The 21,186-nt window shown below is 36.2% G+C and overlaps 1 protein-coding gene across 3 annotated transcripts in view; it reads left to right on the top strand.

The window, feature by feature from the left end:
* The window catches only part of LOC128998300 (KICSTOR complex protein SZT2-like), a 112,553-nt gene that overhangs the window by 72,968 nt on the left and 18,399 nt on the right, over positions 1-21,186 (top strand). For all 3 annotated transcript variants that reach the window (XM_054424378.1, XM_054424379.1, XM_054424376.1), the window contains exons 35-46: positions 1,386-1,524; positions 2,088-2,305; positions 3,457-3,712; positions 5,735-5,885; positions 6,837-6,939; positions 7,633-7,799; positions 10,562-10,684; positions 11,211-11,457; positions 13,010-13,171; positions 15,949-16,075; positions 17,063-17,295; positions 20,024-20,133. In XM_054424378.1, the coding sequence (XP_054280353.1) occupies positions 1,386-1,524; positions 2,088-2,305; positions 3,457-3,712; positions 5,735-5,885; positions 6,837-6,939; positions 7,633-7,799; positions 10,562-10,684; positions 11,211-11,457; positions 13,010-13,171; positions 15,949-16,075; positions 17,063-17,295; positions 20,024-20,133 (2,036 nt within the window). The remainder of the gene's footprint in view (positions 1-1,385; positions 1,525-2,087; positions 2,306-3,456; positions 3,713-5,734; positions 5,886-6,836; positions 6,940-7,632; positions 7,800-10,561; positions 10,685-11,210; positions 11,458-13,009; positions 13,172-15,948; positions 16,076-17,062; positions 17,296-20,023; positions 20,134-21,186) is intronic.

Raw genomic sequence — 21,186 nt, 5'->3', positions numbered from 1 at the left:
ACAACAACATTCAATAACTATTTCGAGCGTGCGAAACTTAAGCCGCACGCGTTCCCAATTATTCATCACATTGTGAATGTGATGAATGCTTGGGAAGAATTGTATATTTATAAGGAAAAATGTGAAAATAGAAATAAGCTCATTAATGAACAAGTAAATTTTGACTCCAGTTGTACTTATAGAAACTTATTGGCTGGTACTTCCGGTAACCAATAGTATATAAAGGAACGCCATTTTGATTCTTGTCATTCGCCTATTGGGTCTAATGATGATTGGAGTGTCCAATCGAAATCAATCACCACTTACCAACTTTTATATGTATTTACCGTTTTGTAAGTCAACAGTATAAGTGTAAATATATTATTACAAGTGTTACTAGACGTATATATTTTTGTTTTTTCAGGTAATTTAATAACATGTACGATGCTGATCAAGAAGTTATTAATTCCTTATAGACATATTTTTACAGTATTTAAGCTGAGAATTATTATAAAATGACATTCTTCTAGTTTTTGTGTAATTAATTATATATACAAAATCGTCACGGGATTATACTATGGGGACAATCCCCCCACACCCATGAAATTATTTTATTGCAAAAAAAAGCTATACGAACAATCTGTCGGGCTGGCCCTGTAGATAGCTGTCGACTTCTTTTTATAAATCTTAAAATTATGACCATAGTAACTTTGTATATTTTTCACGTACTCCTCTACACTAAAACTTATCCTCATCAATTCACTTCTAGAGAGAGTATTCACTCTTATGATACAAGAGGCAAATCCAATCTCGATATCCCTGCCCATAGATTGGCCAAAACAGATAACTGCCATAAAATAAATTGCATATGGTTTTTTAATAAATTAGGTCTGACAGCATAACTGGTTCCTTTTAATAGGTTTAAGTCTAAAATGTTTGAGTAGCTCATCAAAAATCCATACTATTGTATAACAGAGTATTTAGTTTCTAATGTTAATCTTAATAATGATTTTTAATTTACAACCCATTTTTTATAGTTTTAGTTTCTATTTCTGTTGACTATGTCTATTCCTTGTGAAAGATCAACGACAATAAAGCTATTGATTCTTGATTCTTGATTCATCTATAGGAAACCATGCTACACTTTCCACTGGACTGATAAAGAACTCTTTACTGCTAAAGTAGGAATCCAATTTTTACCCTCCCAATTAAAACCCGGCGTAGTGTGAAAGAAACAGAACCACAATCATTTGCTCGGCTACTTTTTACCCAGCCGGGCAAGATTAGGTAGTGTGAAAGGAGCGTAACCTCTTCATCATACTCCACAATATTGTAGTTTTGCAATTATCTTTAAAAGTATTAATTTTTCATAGATATTAAATTAAGAATGATGTGTCTCTGTGTAGGAAGTAGTGCAGGAGAGGGAGAAATGAATGAATGCAGTGATTGGCTGAGAGAGCTCGAGTCTCGGAGAGCCGAACTACCGAATTTTTGGCTCATCATGAGAGTGAACAAGGAGGAAGTAATTTGCTACTTCCATTGCAGGTAACCACTTAGTGAATATTTTTGATGAATTAAGAACTCATTTTTTAAAATTAAGAATTTATTTAGTTAAATTTACTCAATCTAGTTTTTATTGTTTGTAAACTTTTGCTGTTACACTCCTATTGTTGGTTACAGAGTTACAAAATTGTAGTTAGGCTCTATAAATGTCTTAAAATGAAGGATGATGATTTATAGATTTTTGGGGCATTAAATATTTATTTTTTAAAATCATATATCTGTATTTGCAAAGCATGAAAACAATTAGGGCAGCTTCTTTTGTAAATTATTTGAAAATGTTGAGCACTTATTGGGATAAAACCAGAAATTTGAAATCCTGAAAGGTAACATACTGCATAAAAAGTTATTTTTTTCTGTAACTGTTTTTTTTTTTTTTTTTTTTTTTTTTTAGTCAATATATTGAAAGGGTGACACCTACAAAAACATTGGTAAAAGAATCAATTTCATTTTTTTTTTACAATGCCGAAACATTTTGGCTCTTTGGGGTATATTTGTCAATTAAATTGTTTTATAACCACTCAAAACTAAATTAATTTCCATTTTAGGTTTTTGGAACTGGAAACACCAGAAGTAAAGTTGTACAGTCTGGTGCAGAAGAACATTGTCAACAGTATCAAGATGGTATGCAAAACTGTGAATCAGAAGATGCTGTTGAACAATCTGCATGACACAAGGATGTGCAATCAGCTGTTGGAACCAGAGTCTATGGAGGACATTTGGAGGTCAAGTCATTCCTCGGCTCAGATACACAAGCCTGACGAAGGTATGTGCATTTCTTGACATGTTTGACCTGCTTATTGTAATTTATATGAATGAATAATAAAAGATTTTCAATGCTAACCAACAATCTGACGACTGCTACATTGTGCTAATGTCCTGCGAACACTGACACATTGAGATAATTTTCTGTTACCACGGCAACATTGTGATCGTCTTCCCTAATTGCAAAAATAATCTTTTGTTTATCTATTGTGATCAAGTCAACACTTGTGATCAGTAGCGTAGCCAGGATTTCGTTTTGGGGGGGGGGGCAAACCGTGGGGGGGGGGTGGAATATCCCCAAGGATATGGTGGTCCAGAGGCCCCCGAAATTTTGGTATTTTAAGATGCTTAAATGCAGTTAATTATACCTCTGAAGGCGCTAAAGTAGAGAAAAGCCCCAGTGTGTTTGTATTGAAGCCATTGTTTGATTATTTATTAAGTGTGCAACGTTATGGTCAAACTTCTTACGCAATACTACATAATAATAATAATAAACCATTTGTCTGTATTTCAACTGTTTGGTTTCAATTGGGAAGAACAACAGAGCATACAAGCCAAATATATAACCATTCTGGTATTCTCGAGGCAGGAGGTAGCTTGGGTTTTTATCTTATCTTATCTTGCCGGGGCAGTCTAAAGTCATAAAGCACTTCATCCGAATTAGTCAAATTATTGTGCGCCCCAATAAGTGGTTTTGTTGATAGACCCTAAAGATTCAAGCATCTGCTGAATGCCTGTAGTCTGCCAATCAATTCTTTCTCAGGAAGGTACCAAATTTCCAAGAGTTGTTCTCTGACCTCAGAGAGCTGTTCATAGTCAAAGAGCAGGTGATCAGCTGTTTAATCTGATCTACCACAATTCCTACAGACTGCTTCGACGTCATACAAGCCCATACATTCACATTGAAAAAGTTTTCTGAACACCCATAACTGATAATTAGTTTTACTGTTAGTTTTTTAATTCTTCGCCTATCCAGCCTTAAAATGTCCTTTGTAAAGGCATATGAAGAGTGAACTTGCTTACTCTAAGGAGCGGCTTCCAACTGAAAACGATGGGTTGAAACACCTAGCTTGGCAAGTACAGTACGGTATTGTCGTCCAATATGCCTCTCCACTACGTTTGTTATCTGTTTACCAATATTGCTATTTTCAGAGGCTACAACGAGTGAAGCAGATACTCCAGTGGACTACCTAGAGGCCAGTTTGAAGTTCCTGCCAGGATCATTCTCCTGTCCAGTGGTCTGGGAGACTCACTTCACTCTTCATCCTCGTCTCAAGACGGGTCCCACCAAGCCTGGGTTGTCTCGGGGCATTCAGGCTCTCCGAACTGTCCTCAACCGCTTCTCCGTCAACAACCGCAAGAACATGTTTGTGTATCAAGATCACCTCGGAAATGTCTTCTATCTGAGGTAGGATGGTACTGGGTACTCTACTGGCATTTGCTTTATATATGATATACTAAGAATTTAATCGTAAGATCATGCCCTATTTGTATTTTCTTTACTGGGAAATAAGTTATGAGCTGGACTAAAGTTCAACAATTTTTTGTTTCTGAGATAACGAAAACCCTACCCCAATTCATCCATATTATGGACATAGGTGTGATATATTTATATATTTATGCCCGGTTCACACAAGCTACATATCTAGCTGCTAGGCTGTGACTAGGTTGTTGCAGGTGTAACGTATCTGTTTTATAATGCGGGATAAAAAGTAGAAAAATTGGCAAAAATAAAAATAGTAAAAAAAGATAGATCAAAAGGAGATTATGACTCACCCTACATACTGAAATCAAGTGTGCTGAACTCAATCCTCTTTTAGCCGTAGTAGAATATCATCAGTTTGTTTTTAGTGCTCATGAAAGGCAGGCATTGGGCAGGATTATGGAGTAAGTGTGCAGTAGAATTGCCAAAAATAAAGTTTGAAATACTAATCAGTAACGGACTACTGGATCAAATGGACCTGTTCACTTGAGCGTACGGCCCACGGTGATAGAGCTTGTTGTCGAAACAACCGCCAGAGTCTGCTTCCTAGCTGATTGTTGTGACTTACTGCGGCTAGCTAGTCACTATCTCGGCGGCGTAGCAGTACATGTGCAGAGTGTGAGAGTGTTCACACGTGCAGTCAGTTGCATACTTGCCTTTCTTTTCCTTGAACGCCAGTGATGGATCCGATTGGCTTTGATATTGATATTTTCATCTAATCGGTGAAGTAGTGACCTTGTCTTTGGTACTCATGTCTTTCAGAATACCATGACAAAATTAAGAAGGCAAATGTATGGGAGCAAATTTGTAGTGTTATGTACTCAGACTAATTTTTTCATATAGATGTCTGTACACTAAGTATGCTACAATTCCACGTCTCCGTCTAGATACATCTATGGTTGAAAACAGGCTAGCGATAATCACATTTTTACGCTAAGTTTAAATTGACCGGTTCCTGGAAAAAAATATTAATTCGCAGAACAGGTGCCAGCTGAAAGAAGTTACTAGATTTCGGTAAAACTGTGGCTCGTATAAACTGGTACAAATATGCAACTAATAAAAGTAATCCTCATGGTTAAAATAAAAAATAAAGATCTTATGGTTTCATCTTAATATTTTTTTGGTTTTCATTAGACGTTATTAATTTTTAAATAGGTAACGTTATTGATTAAAAGTAAATTAGAAATGTTCTAAATTGCATAGAACTTTTTGGTGGATTGTATTACACGTCTCAACAATTCCAAAAAACAAATTTTCAGTTGATAAACGACTGGGAGGTTTGTAAAAATAATTGAAAATTGCCTTATAGCCTCTTGTTAGCAATAAGGTGTTTTGCAACCAAACTTTTATAATAGTTTAATTGATTGTTTATTACCTGAATTTCATTATTCAAATGCAAATTAAGTTACAAAAAAACATGCAATGCACCAAAAATATTTGTCACTTACCATCGATTTAAAAAGATGTATTAAAGACATCGGCTATAGTCATTGATGCTCATTCGTATACGTTACACCTACAATCTAGTTGGTGTATTTGCCGTTCGTGAGAACTGGTATTTTGGTGGGCCGCGGCAAATTCTAGTCAGAGCCAGTTGCCAGATGTGTCGCTAATGTGAAGCTGGTCTTAAATTCGTTCTTTAGTTGCATGAGGGATTAATAGATTTTAAAAAGGCCCCAAGATCTTTAGGGCTTAGGATCTTTAGGCGTTTTTGGAAAAAATAAAACTTTGCTCAAGAATATATGGAGGAAGAAGAAATTGATCTACAGTTGTCACTTCCTTCTGAAAGACCCTCTTTGAAGAGGTACCTAAGTAAATAAATATCAAATTATTTGAGGTATTCACATTTTTGGCCTATCAACAATTTTTGTAAACTATTTATATTAAATGGTCCAATACATTTCATTTTACACTCCATGCTTACTATTTTAAACCATAATGTTCCAGGCTCTATGAAAATGTGAAGTCAGTGGCCAGAACAGTGGATGGAGAAGAGAACTCACCTTTGTCAGTGTCTCGTAGTTCTTCTATCAACAGCCTCAACAACACTGGAGCAAAGAAGAACGAAGATGCTACCTCATCCATTGTTTCAGCATGGGTTAGTTTTTTATTATTGGTGAAAACTGTGTCTCATTCTTGTCTGTGGTTCCATTCAACGATTCAACCCAGGTCTTATATTTTGAATATTTTGATAATTAATTCTCAATAAGGGTGTAGCATAGAGCACAGAGGCATAGGTTTTTAGGTTTTTTTGAGGATAGCAGGCTTACCTGAATGGGAAAGAGTCCAAACTGGCACAGGAAACACACAACTTTACACTATATTATACACAAAACTTTAGGATATTTCACTGTCACTGACAACATTTTCAACTAAGGAAGAGACTGAAGAGAGAGTACATGTCCAAAATGGTGGCCAGTGAGTTGTTGAGTCAGTGTTGCCAATAGTATGAATTCAAAAAACACAGTTTCAGTTTATCTTATATACACTATATATATGAATAAGTATGTAAGCCTGCTTGTTGGGTTAAAATACCTTTCATCTAACCCACTCCACTTCAACATCCAACCCAACAAGCAGGCTGATGTTATCATCGTTAAGTTCTATGGTTTTATACTTTTTTATGAGTTATCGGCATTCTTCTTTCCTGAAACACCATTGTAGCATTATAGCCTATGACTAGCAGTAGATACTAGAATTTCCATCAATATTTTCTTAACGTGATTTATTGTTGTACAGTGTTTTAATTTGTTTTTGTTTGAGTAACAGTTTGAGAGAGCTGTGATTTTAAACATTACAGTTTTTATTACTCAGCCTAGGTTAATGAATTAAATATCATGATGAGTCAATGATTGTATTTTGATTATGTAATATGCAAATTATCACATTAACAACCATTTATGCAGTTCTAGGCTTTTTTATGGGTTTTTCTATCTCATGTTGGATTAATCGTGGTTTCAGTTATCCGTGGTCTCCCCCCCCCCCCCCATTACCCCGGATAATCAAGGTTCTACTGTAATTATAATCAAGTCAACTTGATTTTTTTTAGACGAAGGAACTCAGGCCTAGACTCAAATCATTTGGAGAAGTTGGTGACAGTCTTCGCCAAGAAGAATTCTTGACATTGAAAGTTCATGGAATTTCGGAAGCAGGTAATGTTTTTTGAGAATTACTAAAATGATAGTTGTTAAATTAACAACTATGCTGTGATATGCTTCTGAACAGTACAGCCTGTTCATAGGCAGTTTGTTTTGGTTAGTACAGCTCACATAATATAGCCGGAAACCCCATCAAAAACCTATGTGAATATATACTTTTTTCCGATCCCATTTATCGTAGGATCAGGCAGTTAATTTCTCTACATTCCGGTGCTCAAAATCAAACTGAATCGCTATATGTACAGGGATAACATTCAATATTGTAGTCCTTGAACTCCTTTATGATATGATAGGAAATTTTACCTCCGTCTGTACTCTGTAGTCTAAACTTTTTATCAACAGGTGCTGACTAACTGGAACGCAATATTGTCGTTTAACAAGTCAAAAGATCAGGGTAGATAAAAATCTAAAACACGGACACAACATGTAACGAACAAAGATAGTGCTATTGTAACCTTTGTCCGTTACGTGTTTTGCGTTGTGTTTTATGCTCTTATTTTTCTGATATATGACGTGTTGAACGCTTTGACAATATTGTGATTGCTATGAAACTAGTCAGCACCCGTTCACGAACAATTTGGACTACAGACAGAGGTAAGACACCTATTTTGTTATATAGGGATAGTTTAGTCAAGCAACTGATCCCTGACTGCTGATTACTGCTAATACTCTGGTTGATTATTGTAGGAGCTGAGGTCAAGAGTGAGCTAGTCCAAGTCCTTCACAACAGGTTGGACGACGCTGTCTTGGAGGTCCTTTCTGTCATGTTAGCTCGCAACCCCATGTGCAAACTTTCACCAGAAGATGTACATTTCATTCAAAAACCGTACCGGATGCCAGAAAATACTGTGCAGGTGACTTGTATATTGACTTATCAAATTACTACGACTACTACTAATAACTAATCAAATACCAAATAACTAGTAAACTAATAAACTACTACTAACAACTATCTACTCTTTTACTGATGGAACATTTTTATGATTGCTCTATTTAAGATATTCTCTAAACTGAGTGTCTATAGGTCTTGCACATCCGATCTCCCAAAAGAGACCTCAGAGGGTGTCTACCAACCGGGAAATCCGGGGAAACCAGGAATTGTACTTAATTGTAAGCTGGCCATGAAATATACCAGAATTGGCCTTAAATATCACTATACTATGTCCTTAGTTTAGGAAGTTTGCACGGTCGATTTTGCCGGTAACACAGATGTCATCGATAACATTTCCGTAATCGTGGTAGCCGATGGTGATATCTACATGACTGCAAGCATTGCTGTCCAGCATTTTTCTGAAATCACGGAAGACTATCATGACGTTTCTGTTCAATAAAACGTGGAAATAAATAATCTACCCCCAATATTCACAACTTATTGTAAATTTCACTATTTTAACCAATCAAATAACAAGTAGTGTGAACCATGAGATAATTTTTGTATTTTTGTCATATTATATAAATATGTCAGGATATTTAACGGTGAATTTGGTAAAAAACTAAAATTTGTTGCAATAGCATCATTATCGTACAATTTATTCTTAGTTTAGGGATTTTAAGACAAAGTATCCCTGAAATTTGCTTTACAAGGTCTCTAGACATTTTACCCAATTTCCTAACTTATTTAACTCTTTATGTGTTTTCAAATCTTAATTTGAATGCACAAATACTCCATCTTTATATGTTTTAAAATCTTATTACTTTAATGCAAAAAAATAATAGATTTCTGTCAAATATTTGAATGTCCAACCAAACACCAAGGAAACATGGGCTTGAATGAAGTCCAGCACCACATGTAAACTGATAGAAATATATAAATTTTTATGATTAGAATTTATGGTTTTCAACTCTATGTTTTGACATAGTAGAAACTATATCACTGTCTAGGACCAAGGCTAATGTTTAAGATAGGGATGGACGGGATTGAATTTTTAGTTCGGGACGGGACGGGACGGGATTTTTATTTCCTTCCCAATTTTCGGGACGGGACGGGACGGGATTTTTTCTGTGCATAAAAAGAAAGTACTGTATTGCAGTTACCAAAAAAGACATACGAAATCAATTTTTACCATTTGTGGCACTGATCTATAAAAGCCAAAAAATTGGTAACAATTTACAGGTATCTATAGTAACTTGTGACTCGCGGGTCACGGGGTGATCGTCTGTATGACTCAAGGTCACGGCGCGATCGGCGTCATGACTCACGGTCACGGCGCGATCGTCGTCATGACTCACGGTCACGGCGCGATCGTCGTCATGACTCACGGTCACGGCGCGATTGTCGGTATGACTCGCGGTCACGGCGCGATCGTCGGTATGACTCCGCGGTCACGGGGTTATCGTCGGTATGACTCGCGGTCACGGCGCGATCGTCGGTATGACTCGCAATCACGGCTCGATCGTCAGCATGACTCCGCGGTCACGGGGTTATCGTCAGCATGACTCCGCTGTCATGGCGCGATCGTCGTCATGACTCGCGGTCACGGCGCGATCGTCGGTATGACTCGCGGTCACGGCGCGATCGTCGGTATGACTCCGCGGTCACGGCGCGATCGTCGGTATGACTCCGCGGTCACGGGGTTAACGTCGGTATGACTTGCGGTGGTGGCGCGATCGTCGGTATGACTCCGCGGTCACGGGGTTATCGTCGGTATGACTCCGCGGTCACGGGGTTATCGTCGGTATGGCTCGCGATCACGGCTCGATGGTCAGCATGACTCCGCGGTCACGGCGCGATCGTCGTCATAACTCGCGGTCACGGCGCGATCGTCGGTATGACTCGCGGTCACGGCGCGATCGTCGGTATGACTCGCGGTCACGGCGCGATCGTCGGTATGACTCCGCGGTCACGGGGTTATCGTCGGTATGACTCGCGGTCACGGCGCGATCGTCGGTATGACTCGCAATCACGGCTCGATCGTCAGCATGACTCCGCGGTCACGGGGTTATCGTCAGCATGACTCCGCTGTCACGGCGCGATCGTCGTCATGACTCGCGGTCACGGCGCGATCGTCGGTATGACTCGCGGTCACGGCGCGATCGTCGGTATGACTCCGCGGTCACGGGGTTAACGTCGGTATGACTCGCGGTCACGGCGCGATCGTCGGTATGACTCGCGGTCACGGCGCGATCGTCGGTATGACTCGCGATCACGGCTCGATCGTCAGCATGACTCCGCGGTCACGGCGCGATCGTCGTCATGACTCGCGGTCACGGCGCGATCGTCGGTATGACTCGCGATCACGGCTCGATCGTCAGCATGACTCCGCGGTCACGGCGCGATCGTCGTCATGACTCGCGGTCACGGCGCGATCGTAGGTAGGACTCCGCGGTCACGGCGCGATCGTCGGTATGACTTCGTCTCCTGCGTTCGCGGACCTATCGCTCGCAATAACGGCGTTATCGGCACTCGCGAAGCGGAAAAATCGCCGACGATCGGACCAAATCCCGTCCCGAAAAATTCCCGAGTCAAATGTAATCCCGTCCCGATAATCGGGAATATTTTTTTCCCGAAAAATTCCCGAAATTTCGGGACCCGTCCATCCCTAGTTTAAGATTAACATTTCTGATTCATCCAAAAACTGTACTCATCTATGACTTAAACGGGTACATTTTGTTTCAGTTCTCACTTCCGCCAGAAGCTCTAGACAACTTGCAAGCAGTTCTCCACTACTTGCGCCAAAACTTGATGCAATTCATGCACACTCCCAAGTACACTGATACAAGAGCTCAGTTCCATTTACAGGTGTGTGCAGGTTGTTCTTTACTCAGAACAGAATAATATTTGTTTATAGAAAATAGGAGACTCAGTTGGTTTAAGTTCCAAAGCCAATTATGTTTTCATTTTCCACTTATTCAAATTTCTGTGCTTACATTACTCAACATAATTTAGTAAATTGAACAAACCAATAAACTATGGACTGATTTAGTAAACCTGGCAAATAAATATACTCTGTGTTTTGATTGAATAATCATTACAATTTTTAAAAGTACAATAGAGTATTTCGATTCTATTTTGGTTAATTTATCAAAAATTAAATTGCTCTCGTTATGTTAATGACTTCATACGATTTAATGTTATACAATAACAAGAGAGAGATTCTAAAATATGATGTAACATACCAATCCATCATGTAGGTGTTAACTTAGTTTTTCTGTTTAGATAAAAAATAATAATTTTTCAGTCACGTTAAATGTTTCAAATAAAAAAATACTATTTTATAAATCGTAACCAATTACAATTTTCTAATCATGATTTTTTTTATATTCAGGATTACTCCCATCCGAAAGATCCATCAAAGCAGGTGTCTGAAGACCGCATATTCCTGTACAACCAGAGTCCTTCATCTGGCAACAAGGGCATTGCGTGTGTCGCAGGGGCTCTGGTAGATAGTCTTGACAACATTGTAGACTCAATGAGCTACCAACCTCCAAATATTACTGCCTTCCAGGACCAACCCTTCACAGCTTCTCAGTTCAACTCCCTGACAGCCACTAACTCATCAGATGGCGATTCAGGTAAACTGATAAAATTATGCTTTTGAGAAACCAACAAATATCGCTTAATAACAAACACATAAAGTTGTAAAATCAGTCTGCTGGTTAACATCTTTCAATTGTATTCATTCAATGTAATTATTCTTACAGTCTTACACATTGCTGTAATTTCTTACTTTGTTATCTTTTAAAAATGACAAATTTGGAGATGAGTAGGTAATGGTTCTTTGACAGCTTGAAAAGTAGTACGTACTGGCCTATCAAAGTCAAAGTCAAAGTCAAAGTATTTATTTGCACATAACATTTATGGGTTACAGCAGGTAACATCAAACTGGTGCATCGTTATTACATTTCTAAAAAAAAGAAACAATACAACTAGCTATGACACAAATAAACATCTAAATATTTAACAAATTCTTCAACACTATATACACTTAATTCTAGGAGGAGTCGCTTCAAATAAAACTTATATCTAATTAAATCTAGCTGCTTTACATGGTTTGGTAACTTATTATACATTCTTTTACCCAGCTCAAAAGTTGAATTAATTGTCCTTCGATAGTTACATTGATCAGTTCTTAAATAATTGTTTTGCCTAGTAAAGTAGTTATGAACAGAGCTATTAGTTTGAAACTGCTCTAAATTAGTTCTAATGTGCATTAAGCAATCCAATATAAACAAAGAGGGAACAGTCATTACTTTAAGTTTCTTAAAAAGTGGTTTGCAATGGGTCCTACGATTAACACTAAACATGAATCTTAAGGCTCTCTTCTGAAGCCGCAATAATTTTATTGTATTACTGTCATAACCCCATGACACTATACCATATGACAGGTGGCTTTGTATATGTGCAAAATACACAGCAGCCAAAACATCAATATTAACAATTAACTTAAGTCTTCTAATCATAAAGATTGCCTTAGCTACTTTATTGCACAAAGATTTAATGTGTTCATCCCACTTAACATTAGTCTGTAAAGTAATACCTAAAAACTTAACACTTGACATTTCATCAGAGGAATTTCCAAAACTGAAATTTAGGCTTTGTGATTTCATCATTTTATCATCTACCTATCCATCGAGTCTAGGTTATAAAACTGCATTTACTTTTTACATGGGAAGAAAAATACCTCTTCCTTTTTTTTATCATGCCATACGATTGCAGGACAAAAAAATCTCTTTGTCATACTAAACTGTATGCAGCTAGTATCCAGTCTCATTATAGACTAGAAAGTCGTCTTTTACACAAAAAGGGCTTGGTAAAGTCAGTTGTAGTCCAGTCAATTTGCTACAGAATTTTGGACTCCTTATTGTGTGGCAAAAACAAAAAGTATCGTAAGCTCACCCGGGAAGGTTTTAATGGTAGTCGCGCATGACATTCTACGTGAGGCTCGCCCAGCGCAGAAACTACCATGGTCTCCTATTTCATGGCCTTGGCATAATATGCAGTGTGCGTTTCCAAACACATCTAATATTTTTTGTGTAGCTTCTTTGAGAGTCTACTCATCTCTATCAAACCCATACCTGTTTCCTCCAACTATTCTATTCAAGAGTATTTTGTTTTAATTTCTAGGTTCGTCAGTCAGACTGGAGTTTAGGATATGGAAGCAGGGAAGAGTCAATGTAGAGTCACTGACACTCAAGTTGAAGGCTGCTGTCCGTTATGCTCTTTGGGATCTAATCACTGAGATGATGTTATTGACGGCTCCTTTATCCAGCACTCAACCTCTCTCATGTAAGTGTTGTATTAGAGTCTCTCATACAAGGTCATGAGCTATGGCCACTGAGATGTTGCTAGTGCTAACAATTGAAACAGTAAGGAAGTCAGGGTGGCTTTGTAGTTAATTAATCCAAGATAAATCATAACTGTAATAAACTGTACAGTCATGCAATTTATTACAGCATACCAATTCAAACAGAAAAAAATAATGGTTTGTGTAACAGTGAGTTGAGAAGAATGAAAGAAAGATTGATTTTCCTAGATAGAATAATAAAAAGTAGCCGAAGTGTTTAAAACGAAACAAAACAAGTGTATAATGGGTAAAAAAATCAATATAAGCATTCAATTAGGTACTCCACTTTCTTTTAGCGAATTTCCCTATAGGGAAGTAGCTATTACCGTAGGTCTCATGGTAAGACTTAGGCCCGGGACCGATTTACTTTTTCATTTTGATGTCCCCAGAGGCCAAAAACACCATTCGTTCAAATTTGTATATATGTATATATATATATATAGATTTATATATATATGTGTCCGTAAACACGATAACTTGAGTAATTTTTATCCGATTTTGATGAAATTTGGTTTGAAGGTGTAATGCGGGATAAACTTGAATGAGTTCGCGATCCAGCATGATCGGACCATGGGAACAGGGTTTTATGGGGGGTTTTATGGGGTAAAAATTGGGTTTTCTCACTTTTGACCCTCAAAACACAAAATTTCCCAATTTTTCTCTAATCCTTCTTAAAGAGCTTAAAAAAAACAAACAATTCATTATGTCAAAGTGTTTTTGTACGGTTATTGGTTACGGAGAAAACTAAAAAAATTGTAAATTTAAAATTCCCATGTTATTCTTATGGAGAATATTGTAACATGTTGTAGTTTGCTTGATTATGGATATCTTTTGATCAAACTTGGCAAATATATTCATTTTCTACTAAGCAATAATTATTTTACTTAAAACACACACTTTATTAGTTTCCTTGTAGCAGCAAACCTAGGTACTCGTTAAACCTAATGTTATTTAAATAGATCGATTGAAAATCAATTCAGCCAAATGGAAATTCGCTTAGACGGCAGGTTTGCTGCGGCGGGGGTATTTTCAAGTCATATGAAAATCCTTCTTTGAATGAAAATCCTTCTTTATTGAGGCGAACTTAGGACCTCATGGTCCTTTCTTACAGTTAACCTCTAAAAAACTAATGATAACAACAAAATATTTAACTAAATATTTAATATTTAAATATCTAAATCTACAAAATATATAATATCTACAAAATATTTAATATTTAAATATTATACTTAAACAATAGATCACAAAAGTCAATATTGATGGAGAATGGGCCCAAGAATTAAAAATAAAATATGGCGTGCCTCAGGGGTCTGTTCTAGGTCCTCTGTTATTCTTAATTTGTATTAACGACCTCCCAGAATGTATAACTAGTAAAACTTATTTGTATGCAGATGACACAACATTTTTTAATCCCGATCTTAAACAACTGGCTATGTAGACAATGTTAAATTTCTTGGTATTTATTTATCTGGATAAGACTCCTTCTCCATATCAATTACAAAAGTTCTAAGCTTCAAGGGTAATTGGTCTTATGTATAAATTAATACATTGTATGGATCAAAATTATATTAAAACAGCCTACTTTGCTTATTTTCAATCCATTTTTAGATACATTATTATCTTTTACGGCAATTGCAGTAGGATAGAGAAAATTTTTGTCTTACAAAAGAAGTTGTTTAGAATCATATCTTATGAACCCCTACAGGAACACTGTAAACCCCTGTTCATTCAGCTACAAATTCCAACAGTGACTAAAATTTATTTATTTGACTCTGTATAATATATTCTAAAAAATCCCAACTTAATCAAACAAATTTCTAATGTTCATAATACAAGGAAGAAAAACTTTGCTACCATAGATTTTTTCAGACTGTCTAAAACTCTTAAAATCTATATTGTAATCTCACTTAAAATATACAATAAGCTAATACATTTAATACAAAAATATCCTGAAAAGACTTTTAAAACTAATTTCTACAGATGGCTTTTGAACAACCCCTTCTATTTTTTAAATGATTTTTTTGAAATGCGTGGTACCTATTAATTTTTAATTAGAGTTGGCAAATTGACCAAAGTACTGCTGATTTTGTTGTTTATGGGGTTTAATCACTTCCATTATTCTAAATGCCACCAAATTTTCTTAAGAATAAGATTATTCAATCGTAGTATTTAAAATATGTATTGTAACATGTCTCATTCTGTCTAGTTAGCTATATTGTATTTATTAACTGACTATGCTATAACTTTAGCTATATAATGACATTGTCGATGATTATTAGAAATTCAAAGGACAATAAACACATTTCATTTCATTTCAGTTAGCAAAGAGTTAATGAATTGTGTTCAATCTGCAAGTCAGGATTTAACATTCCTGTAGGGTCTGTTTGAGCTATGCTAGCTCAACAGACATTCTTAACACTATTGTGGTTGGAACCAATAGTAAGATTTTGTCCTGAAGTTTATTTTGGTATCAAGAATCACATGATTATAATGTCAGACAATTTGGGAAATAATATTTAGAAATCAGCTGACATTTGGCAGAAAATCGTCATTTAGGCAATATCTGTCCCAAATAGGACACTTTCTATAAATAAACTTACTTTAATAATTAAATAATTTGACTTTATTAATAAATCAATAAAGGATTGTGTTAGCGTGATTTAATTTGCGAGTGTTTGCTCACTGGAAAATGTATGACTACACCATACTTTTCTTTCAGTGGATTCTGAAGGAGATGATAGTCCCTTGAACCCAGTCTATCAGAGCGTCATAGCACCATGGATGCAGTTTGGGTACAAGCTCGGTGCTCCTGCTGTTTCTACGCACATTGTTGCTCTTTCTCAAAGGTTGGTATACTATAGTTCATCAGTTTAAGATCATTTACAACACTCACAGCTCTTTAGTCTCAGTAAGTAAATTACACAGGGTGAGGCAATGAGAACGCCACAATTTGTTTTACCTGTCACATGTAAATTGTTGCAACAACGAATGATCAGCTGTGCTTATAACATCAATTAAACTATGCCATTTTAGTAAATATTATGGCTGGGGCTTTTAACACTGAGATTTTGATGTGGAAACCTATTTAAAAATAGTGCTTCTTGTGCAAAACCCAGAGATTGTTTGGACCATATTCCATCCTTGGTCATCATGGCGCTGTTCCAGATTGGAAAACAATGGTGAACTGGGTAAAATTATTTAGGATAAACAATTAAACCTTAAAAATATTCTGAGGGTGCCGCAAAACTCTTTGTACACCAGCAAATGTTGAAATAGTGCGAGTCGCAGTAACTCAAAGTCCAAAGAGATTTGCCAGGAAGCTTTTTTTGTTGAAAGCTTTACGTTGGCTCCTTTTTTGGGTGGTGGTGGGGGGGGGGGGTTGTTCTAATAAGCTACTTGAAGTTCGAAGCACTCATTAAATCTAATTTTATTAAAAATTGGAATAAATATGTCTTATCATTGACTATACACAGAATAGACTTCCCATGTGATATGAAAGTTTGAAGCCAAGAAAATAAATTAAGTTCAGGACCATCTGGCCAGAGTTTACTAGTGTATTGGGTTGAATATTTATTCAAACCAATGCAGTATGATAGCAAACAGCAGGTTTATCACTTAACACAGAATATTGTCATTAGTTGGCGACCATCTCAACATATTGCACCACGTTTTTTGGCTTCATATTTTTACATTACATGGGAAGTCTATTATGTGTATAGTCAATGGTCTTATATATGAGAATATTTAAGTAATAATGTAATCAGACAAGTTGAAATTTGCTTAGTCTGCAGGTTTGCTGCGGCGGGGATATTTTTATACTATTGTGTCCCCAGACATCCTGTCAACATAACGTTGAGTGAAGTATCGAACCTGGTGTCCTGTGATGGTACCTCAGGATACGTTTACTACCAGAAGGACACGTCTTACTTGCCCTACAAGTGGAGCAGTCCGCCTTATAGTCTCCCGTTATCTACAACGTGCCTTCTCATCGCCCGCAACCTCGAACAATGGTGTGCCTCTGTCAGAGCGGAACCTAGACTCTGCCTGGATAAACTGGAACCCAAGTGTGAGTGTTATATAGGACAAGAAATTATTTTAAACTGTATAGGCTGCTGTAACAAAGATAGACATGTTAGGGTCTACAGTGAGGTAGTATGTTTTGTGCAAAACACTTCTCCCAAACTAGTATTTTGATTGTCTTGTTACAGTTGCCAAGCAAATTATCTAGTTGCCACTAATGACGATAAAAACTTATTCGGTTTGGTCTTCTGTTCAGATTAAAGGAATGCTCAAACTAAATAAATCATCAGCTGATTTTCAGCCCTAATAAAATACTACTTTGACAGTTATAATTTCTATTTTGGTTTGGTTAAGGCTGTTTTGCTGGGACTTATTGCATTTTTGAGATACCCATTCCACTAGTAATTATGGAATACAAAGTTTTAATTTATTTATTTATTACCGAGAAATTTGATAGCCAGATATTGTAGTAGAACCTTGATTACCCAGCGTAATTGTGGGAAGGGAGACTACAAACAACTGAACGACATTTGTAATGTAACCCAGTTTCAAGAACTGTTTTAATAAGTTACCTTTTTGTTTTGTGTTGCCTTGAGTTCTTGATGTTTTCGTTTCCTGATGCGCATTTCGCCACAGGTTGTGGCATCTTCAATTTGCTGCGGCGGGGGTATTAGCGAATTTCCCATATAGGGAATAAGCTATCACCGTAGTACTCATGGACATAAACTTTGTATATTAAGATGTAAGCTTAGCATAGTGACCTCTGAAGATGCCACAACCTGTGGCGAAATGCGCATCAGGAAACAAAAACATCAAGCACTCAAGGCAACACAAAACAAAAAGGTAACTTATTGAACGACATTAAAACAAGTTAAAATCATATGCATAAAGATAATAACTAAAACGTTGTCATTATCTCTGACCCTTCATTCTTTTTTGGGTTTCTCTTCATTCACACATTCAACAAGTTGCCATGGTTACATGTCGTCACCAGTCCTGAGCCAATGAAATCTGTTGTAATGTAGCACATTGCAGACAGATGTGTTGCAGACATATGTGTTGCAGACATATGTGTTGCAGACATATGTGTTGGACTCCTTTATTCTGCTTCCACTTTATTTTTGCCAAATTAACAGTGATAGCCTATCTAAAAAAAGAATAATGGGGGTGCTACTGTGTATCAATATGGGCTGAAATAGTTAAATATGCAACACACTTTACTACACTAGGATTGAGAAGTATAACTCAAACTGATTCTTGGTATTTTTATTAATTTACTAGACTTTCTATTAATTGTTCTCTTCTTTACGTGATTTATTGCTTTACGTTGTTTTTTTTTTGTTTTTTTTAGTAAGAGTTTGAGTTAGCTATGATTTTAAATGCTACAGTTTTTATTACTGAACCAAGGTTAATAACATTTCATCATGATTGGGCAATGCTACTGTAATCTTATTTTGATTATATGAAAAGCAAATTAATCATCACAATAATCTGTTCATTTATACAGTATTTGGAGTTTTTATGGTAATTTATGGGCTAAATCCTAAACATCTTTCACAATCGACATAGTTTTAGAATAAACTTATGATAAAGATTTAATAAACCTACCACATAGATAGTTGTTTAAAATATTAAAACTCCTTTGGATCAGCTGTGTAAAATTGTGAAATATGCAATTTGGCAGTTCACATTGAAATGTCGTACCAAATGTAAACGTGAGTGTTCTCATTGCAGCCATGGAGACCAATAAATATTTACTTTGAAAATCCTCACCTCAGAATTTTTAAAGCCAAAGGGGCAAAGCCCACGGTCAGTATCGAAGTGTGAATAGTGTTATTACCATTCTTGGTGTGGTAGCTATATTATTGTAAAATTTAAGCCCAGTCGGTTTAGTAGTTTTTGCGCCTATTAGTAATACACATGCAGACAGACACCATTAGATTTTTTATAATAGTATGGATTTATTCATTTATTTTATTACAATGCTACAAAACAGGTTTAGACCCAATTACAAAGTAGCTTTAACATATTACAAAAATTAATTGACATGTATGGTAAATCATAAAATATTAAATCTAGTCTAAGTCCATCTTGCTGAAGAAATGACTTTCATTATTTAACTCACAACAGTACAATAAATAACAATAGGCGAATGTATAACAGAAACTATTGTTAGTCTTGAGATACAATTTTATACAATTTCCTTGAGATAATGTAGTTTCGCAATATAATTTTAGTCGTTATATATTGACCTGGTTGAAGTTCAAGGTTCCTTACTCTTTGTCATACTCCCATGGCCATGGGGGAGCGAGCTGGTCAAGTGGTTAGAGCGCGGGACTTCCTGAGGTCCCGGGTTCAAATCGCACCAAATCACCAATGGATTTTATCACAAGTGATAATGCCACAACCCCTAGGTCTAGCCTGAAGTATTGTGAAAAACAATACCGGGTTCATGTCTAGTGTCCTAGGACAAAGAAAAAAACTCCCATGGCTATTCAAAACCAACCAATAGCCTCCTCTTCTTTCGATCTCATGCATCTTCTTCATCGGCTCTCAACGTTCTCATGTCTTTGGCTACCTCGAAGCAGCCAAATTACCACTTAGTTTACAAAACCAATTTCTATTTCTATAACTTCAAGTTCAAAGAAGTTACCTTAACCACTCCAAGTAATGTAAATATTTTTTAGTTACTGGAAATACAAACAAATGTTTTTGTTTTCTACCAATCTAGTCACAAGTTATTTACAATTTATGTTTTATGTATATGGTTACAGCTCAGAAGGTGTTGCAGAAGTTTTCTCCTTTCTTGATCTCAACGACTGGAGATATCATACAGTTTGTGCCTCGTCAAAGATTTCTCATAGCCATTGTGAACAATGAAAAGGTTAGCAAAATCGTTAAGTGAATAAACAGTAGGATTATGATTTTAAAACTTATATCATTCTTCAGTTTCCCGATACAGTTATAATATAAGTTGAAGGCGACAGTAAAATCTGTGACGAATCTCATAACAACTTTTAGTTGAGTATTAAACATTTACTATTAGTAATAATATAAGTGTAAAAAAGGCCTGTCTTTACTACAAATTTAATGTCATAAGCAAAAAGAATATTGTTATTTTTTTCATAAAATTACTAGAGTTTTAAAAATAAAATTAGGTAATTGTTTAGGCTATCCTTGAAAAATATCCTTACTGAACTCTAGTGGAAAATTAGCAAACTATTTTGTGTGTTGATTAGTGCTTCCATCAAGTGGAAGACTTTTAAAACTACTTTATCTGGGGAGGTATATCCACTTTCTCCTTCTCTTTTCCAATAATGACTTGAAGCAAGCAACATGTCCAGAGTTCTTCCCTATTGTACAGTTTTTCTCTCAAGTGAACAGTGAACAATAATTATTCCTTTTTTAAATTCAGACAAATCTAAAGACTATGTGGCCACTTACCACCTCTTTCCTTTCCCAAAGCCTCAAACATACAACTAATTGGTAAAATCGTTATATTAATCTGCCCAGATAATATGTACCATAAATTCAAAATAGTTTATTAAAGTAAGAATAATTATGTTACCCAAATGTTAAAAGGTAGAGTAAAATAAATGTATTGACCACATGTCGATTTTTTTATGTCAAACCCTCAAGTCACTGAATTCCCAATACCAGTCCACTCATGTCATGTCAAATTTATTTTTTTTGTGCATTGGTCCTAACACTAGTAAAAAATTAAACGTTTACATTTGCCATTTATGAAAATAGTTACTGTGACTGGGTATTTCCTTTTTTAATATAACTTTTTGCAAATGGGTTCAGAATCAAGTCTTTGATATTTTTAAACTCTTCTCAAGACCGACCTTTCAATATGTGGATAACTACGCAAGAATTGTATCTGATTCTACCTAAAATTTGTATTTATATGAACCTATCATGACTGAAACTAAGA

The sequence above is a fragment of the Macrosteles quadrilineatus genome, unplaced genomic scaffold (assembly GCF_028750875.1).
Source record: "Macrosteles quadrilineatus isolate MER2022 unplaced genomic scaffold, UCM_ALF_1.0 Scaffold_7__1_contigs__length_78375512, whole genome shotgun sequence".
In the NCBI taxonomy this organism is placed as follows: Eukaryota; Metazoa; Arthropoda; class Insecta; order Hemiptera; family Cicadellidae; genus Macrosteles; species Macrosteles quadrilineatus.
The sequence above is the reverse complement of the archived record's forward strand: the minus strand, read 5'-3'. Positions and strand labels throughout refer to the sequence as shown.